This window comes from Cricetulus griseus (genome assembly GCF_003668045.3).
Source record: "Cricetulus griseus strain 17A/GY chromosome 1 unlocalized genomic scaffold, alternate assembly CriGri-PICRH-1.0 chr1_1, whole genome shotgun sequence".
NCBI lineage: Eukaryota > Metazoa > Chordata > Mammalia > Rodentia > Cricetidae > Cricetulus > Cricetulus griseus.
In genome coordinates, this window is record NW_023276807.1 from 208,238,027 (window position 1) to 208,244,936 (window position 6,910).

At 40.7% G+C, this 6,910-nt stretch overlaps 1 gene segment (V, D, J or C); it reads left to right on the forward strand.

Moving 5' to 3' along the window:
• The first annotated feature begins 2,448 nt into the window (after positions 1-2,448).
• Positions 2,449-3,035, forward strand: LOC103164395. The segment is given in 2 exon segments: positions 2,449-2,494; positions 2,621-3,035. Coding segments are annotated over 2 exon segments (461 nt in total).
• The last annotated feature ends 3,875 nt before the right edge of the window (positions 3,036-6,910 follow it).

The following is a 6,910-nucleotide window of genomic DNA, read 5'->3' on the forward strand; positions in this document are numbered from 1 at the left end:
TGACACTGTTTGATAGGCTGTAAGATAATGAACTTGGATAATATATCCTAGTACACACAAAAACAACAGTTAAAAATAACTTACCTTTAGCAGCATGATCTTCCTCTGTGTGTTCTTATTTAAGACAGTTCACTTCCTAAGGAGCAGCTACTTTTATAGGTTTTTTTATTAATATTGTGTATTGAACTTTACCACCCAGCCTGATGAGTGCCACCTCCAGATCAGACGCTCAGTAACACACACCTGGCTTTCAGCTTCATTGTCTTAGAGGCTTCCTTGCCTTTAGGGACTCTTCCCCATAATCTGTGCCGCACCTTGAACAATAATGTACCATCATATGTGGTGTGATATCAACAAGATCTGTACTATGCATAACACCCTTCAGTTGCTTTGTTGCCTGGGCAACGAATAATAAATCCCTTAGTAGGGCTCTCAATGTCTCTACCATTTGTGCTGGCCTCTGTACTTCTTCACATTAAGTCTATGTCAGCAAATAGGGTAGGAAACATGCAGTAGCAGGAGCACCTCTGCCTACATCCCTCTGGTCCCTTTGTTGACACAGTCTGAATGCTTAACTCTGTCCTATTCATCCCCTAGAAATCATCTTAATAATTTGCCTCATGAATTATCCCAGGTTGGGACTGGAGAAATGGTACAGTGATTAAGAGCAGGCACTGTTCTGGGAGAAAATAACTCAGTCCCCAGCACCCCTGTGTCAGCTCACAGTATAGTGTATGTCTTGTCCCAGGGGATTCAGTGACCACTTCTGGCTTCATTAGAACACACACATGTGTACATAGAGTTTCAGTAGAATAACTCTGTAACGGGGCAATGATGTCCATATTAGACAACACAGGCTAACAGACAAAAAGCTAAGTGCTAGGAGTAGATTACTTCCTATTGACTAGTTTGGTTCCATATACCTCTCTATATTATGAGATATTGTCAATACTGTTGATCACCCTTTGAAACTTGATGGTAAGAACTTATAGAAAAAGTCAAAGAACAGGGAGAATTTAATCTGATACTCACCTTGGTTCCTCATTCTTACTGGATAGCTTTCATGGTGCTGGAATGTGCTATGCATCCTACTGGAGGAGAAAATGAATTGCCAATCTTTCTGGTCTCTGAACCCCATGAGCTACAACAACAGCCTGGCTGACATGCCTGTTTTTTCAATAGTGGCACAAATATCATGGGAACAGCCAACTAACTTTGATTCCATTTAAGGTCTGCTTCACAAGCTGAAACCCATATGTGGTACCAATTACGGGACTAAAATCTTGTGACTAGACAAGACATAGACCCTAGGGGAGAACCTATGAATATTATTCTGCTAAATGGACATATCATTAGATGAACTCCTAGTGAATTTTTGTTATAAACACACATTGGTGCACCAGCCAGTCTTCTTCAGAGAAGCATCTAGATGAAGCACATGGTGATTGACACAGAGAATCAGAATTCACTGGGCTGCATAGAAGAGGAGGCTGTAGGACAGTCAGTCCCAGATGGGACATCTCCATCACAGACCCTCTTCCCCTCCCCAGGTCAGAGGTCACTGAGGAAGAGGGGGTGGAAAGACGTGAGAGCCATAGGTGGGGGGTGACCACAAGGAGACACCTTTTCTGGACACAGCAGGGCAGCTGCACACATGAGCTCACAGAGGTCTACAGCATACGTGAGACTTGCAAAGGACCAGGCCAGACACAGTTCCAGCAAGCAGAGGGAAGGTGGGCATTCCCACCCTTAGCTAAGGAGCTACTGGCAGTTGGTAGCTGCTGGGAAGGAGATTCAGGTTTCTTTAATGGTACAGCCTCAGGTACACATATCACCCTATCCTGAAGGCTTCACACCCAAGAATATGTTGGCTCCACAACCTGTAATGCAAACCTCGAGGTGATTTATTATAAATGGGGGTGGCACAAAACTCTGTTGGTAGTGAAGAGTGGATTCATCTGTCAAGGGTGGAGGGATCAGGAGATATAATTAAAATACTTCACATAACATTCTCACAAACAATAAAATGAGAAAAGGTGGATAAATTATATCAGAGGTGTGTGTGTGTGTGTGTGTGTGTGTGTGTGTGTGTGTGTGTGTGTGTTTGTTCTTTTATGTACACTCATCATCCTAAACATCACAGTGTACACATAGTTCAGTAACCCTGGTGATTTGGGGCATCCACTGTGGACTTGGGACCTGCCTCCTTTGGGTGAGTTTTCAAGTTTATTCACAATGTGTTGTGCACATCTGTGGTGCAGTTTGAAGGGAAAACAGCAGAGGGCGCTGCCTCTTCAGATCAGATGTGCTTAATGTCTCACATGACAGACTGTCACTGTGCAGGAGGAGGTCCTTGTTTACGAACAAGGAGTTTCAGTAAGATCCTGAGGAGACTTGTCCTGTGAGTTTGGTGAACTCAAGAACCAAGTGTCATTGTCTTCTGTGAACATGCTTCCTGACACCTGCCCAGTTCTGCTGCTCCTCTTGATGCTTGGTGAGTTACATTTACCTAAGTGTTGATGACGTCATCTTCTCACAGCTGTGGGAGTCTTTACCTTATTCCCCACACAGAAAAGTAATTTCTTCTTATTGACTGATTGAAGATTGATTAATTTTTCAGGAAAGATCAATGGAGACTCAGTGACCCAGACAGAAGGCCTGGTTACTGTCACAGAGGGGTCACCTGTGATGCTGAGCTGCGCTTATCAGACTACTTATTCGGCTCCTACAGTTTTCTGGTATGTGCAAGATCTCAACAAAGCCCCTCAGCTGCTCCTGAAGAGCCTCACAGACAACAAGAGGACAGAGCACCAAGGGTTCCATGCCACTCTCCATAAGAGCAACAGTTCGTTCCACCTGCAGAAGTCCTCAGTGCAGCTGTCAGACTCTGCCCTGTACTACTGTGCTCTGAGTGACACAGTGACAGAGATGCAGGGGAAGCTGCACACAAACCAAGGTGCAGGAGGCCTGAGGGGAGTGGCCCTGTGAGGGAGGGCTGTGTGCCTTCTCTCAATGGGGTTTACCTAGCATTCTGAAAAGCAGCAAAAAAAAAATCATATCAAATATCAAATTCCTAGAAACCTAGGATGGTTGTCATTGCTAAAGGCAACCTGGGATTTGGTCCCCAAAATACTTTTCTCTCCCTAAGTGGAAGACCTCTCACCAAAAACAGCTTCAGGAAAACCCAGACATGGGTTTTATCTCTACCAAGAAGTCTTACAAAATTGAGTGACTTATATATTCTAGTGTCCTTTGTTATTAGACCACAAATTTATGACCCAAATGAGGAACATAGACTCTAGTCTTTTTTAAAAAATCTGTTTCAGTCTCACTCTACAAGTAATTTCGATCTTCCTCTCTTAGGTTCATGTTACACAGAGTTCAGCCCAACTTCATGTCTCAGTTACAGTTCTATTGCTGTGAAGATACACCATGACCAAGACAACTTATAAAATTAAGCATTTAATTGGGGACTTAACTAAAGTTTCATGGGGTGAGTCCATTACCATCTTGGCAGGAAGCATAATAGCAGACAGGCAGGCATATCCCTGGAGAAGTAGCTGAGAGCTTACATCAGTTCCAAGTAAGGCCAGAGAGATGTACAGCTTGGACCTGCTGTGGGCTATGAGATTCTGAAGCCCACCATCGCTGACACACCTGTTTGGACCTAGCCACACCTTCTGGCCTTCCTAAACAGGTCACCTACTGGTACCCAATTGTTCAGATACATGAGCCAATGGGAGCCATTCTCATTAAAATCATCACACTCCCCAACAGCTTTCACTTAGTGGAGCTGCTCAGAAAATACAGCTGTTGGCACTCTGAAGATGCTGCCATTAGAGGCAGCTTCTCTCCTTTCCTACCCACTGTGTATGAAGCAGCCTGGTCATAAAATACTCTGTCCAGAAAAGCCTCCCCCTTAAAGTCCACTCTGATAGGACATTACATTCTGCTTAAATCCTGAGGATGTGGTGTGGTCACTCACCTGGGATTACAGTTAAATTCTCTGATAATCCTTCTGCAATGTGGGGAAAGGAGCTAAGGATTTGATTCATCGAAATTCTGGAAACAAAATACTGGTTTAAAGTAAAATTCTCTAGTACTCAAAATAGAATGTCAAATTACATTTTTAAACTCCAAAAACTACTTAAATGGCATGACATAGAATAGAACATCTCAAAAGAGTGCTTGTGAAACTTAGAATGAATGCCAACTATAAAAAAAACAACAAACAAACAAACAAAAAACAAAAAACAGGCCTGGGAAGCCTCCTTTCAAGTTGTTAGAGGTTTCCAGAGTGTCCTCCAATTAAAATAGGCTATTGCCATTGCCAGTAATTGCCCTCACAGAATTTGAAGACTCTTTCTAAGGACAACACATACTTCAGACATAGGATTTGGAGGAATTTAGAACTGCCCTGAAGACTCTTCCCTGAGGAGTAGTTCTTATAGTATATGAAGGTGCCATGTAAGAATCCAAGGGAGAAAAGCAATAAATAATCCCACAAAGTTGTGCAAAGACTATGAACCATAACAATGTCCGCCATAACAAGATATCCTCAAGGGTGCATATCACTGCCTGGGAGACCTGCCTCCAGTAGAGTGTGGCTCAAAGGGAATAAATATACAGAGTCAGCACATGCTGTGACATTTTAATGTGAAGGGGTAGGGCAAAAACACTCATACACTCCCTTAATGGTTTCCTTCACACCTTTTCTTTACTCTTCTTTTGTATTCTCACCTTCTATGTTCCATATTCTCTTTTTTAAAATCTGCATCCACAAATGTCCATCTGTCTTTCTTGATGTTTTCCCTCTATCTCTACATTTATTCTTCCATATTCTCTCATTCTTGATGTTTTCCTTCTAACTCATTTTGACTTCATCCTTATTCTTTCCCTTACAGCTTATATACCCAACAAAATCTTTCAGGTAATATGAAAATTACAGTGTGGTCATATTCTATTTTTCAAGTGAATGATCACAATGAATACAAGTGAAAAACAGCATGTTTTCCACATCTTTTTCATGGTTAAACATTATACACATTATAGGTGAAAAACAAATCCCAAAAACCCAAATACATTCATATCTAAGCAACTTTTTATAGATCAACAGAGTGTAAGCAAACAAGATTTTTTTTTTACTGTCAGCCTGAGTTTTGCAGTTTTAAAGAAAGGAAAATCACTTTATTACTTGTCTCAAAAGGTAATCTTACTGGAAATCATAAAGGAATCACAAATCTAAAATTTTATATATGAAAAAGAATCACTTAGCTCTACTTTAAGTCTTTAGGGAACATACCCACTCATCAATAGTTTTTATATTAGGAGATTGAGGGCAGAAATGGGTACAATGAACGAATCATCACTTTTGGTTATCAACCAATCCTAGCAAGAAATGCATGTCAGCTAATGATAACTGGGCTGCTTTGTTCTTGTTTCCTGACCTTAATCAACTCCTTATTTAACTGTGCTTTTTTTTATCTTTTTCATTTAAATTCTTTAATTACTACTCATATTTACATATCCATCCCCCCCATTCTTTCTCCCTACCATCCTCCAACTGTGTTTTTCTAAAACTTCAGATTTTCTTCTTGGGTTTTTCACCTCAAAGCTATTTGACAAAAAAAAAAGAAAGAAAAAGAAAAACTTAGTCTCACTTTAGGTTATTTTCAAAGCTTTGTTTCAGCTATGATGCACTCCAAAACCTGTGAACACATCTCCCAACATTAGTATTAACAGAATGTAAGCTAGCTGAGCTACTGGAACTCAATAATTGTTTTTCTTCATCATCAACTTAAAATACATGGTTCCTCACTAGAAACTCATTCATTCTAGCTGTGCTACACTTCCTTATTTTATTTTTTAAACATCAAAATTCTACTTAAAGTAACATTATTATCAATTAGACAGTACAGCTTAAGAAGACATCATCTTCATAATCTACAGGTAAAAATGCCCAATAGAATGGGATATTTCCATGAAATGAACATACTACATTACAGGCAGTGGGGAACTCCCCACACCCATTTACACCATTTCAGAAACCAGAGAAGGATGGCGGGGCAAACCTGTGACAGCACAGCAGAAGCAAAGGATATTCTGGAGTCTGTGGTCTTGGGGCCTTGTCTATCCGAGATTGACCCATCAGGGTGGCCTCCTGGTGTGCTGACACCCTGAATTCAAATGCCCTCTGCTGCTCCTCTGACACAGCCACAGGCAGGTGTAATAGTAGCACTTTTATCTTTGGGGAAACTAACAAACGCTTTATTGAATTCAAGGCTTGCTCAATAGCAATGAGTTAAGGCCCAATACTGTAAACCTAGTTAACTACCCGTGGCTGGAGAGGTCACAGACCCTAGAGAAGAACCTACTACAGCCACTTTCCTAAATCAGCGTAGCTTCTAACTATATTCTAAATACTTATAATTATACACTGCTGGAGTCTAGCTCCCTCAGGCCAGAGAAACTTGAGAGGAGGTGTGAGTCCGTGGTTAAACACACACAGAACACCTAGCTGAGGGGTGTAAAACTTAATTTTCCTATCATTACTTTTCTCTTAACCATTTTATACCATGTAAGATGAAAGTCTATGCAAGAAGGAAATCACTTCACAACTACAAGTTACATATTTTCCAAAAGCAAATTAAAATGTAACACGTGAAGAAATCACATTATGATCACAAGTTACGTGATTCATTAGAAGCCCACATGTAAACAAACATTTTTCCTGTGTTTTAATTTTCCAACTATGACATCTTCACCCCAAAGGAATGATTCTCATATTATTGATTAAGTTTTAAGCAAGCCCAGTACCTTTATGCTAGCAGGTAGCTATTTTGGGTTATAGTGTAGCAGATTTTTTCCTTGTTTTATTCTACAGAACCTTAATGAAGTTGTCTATCTAACG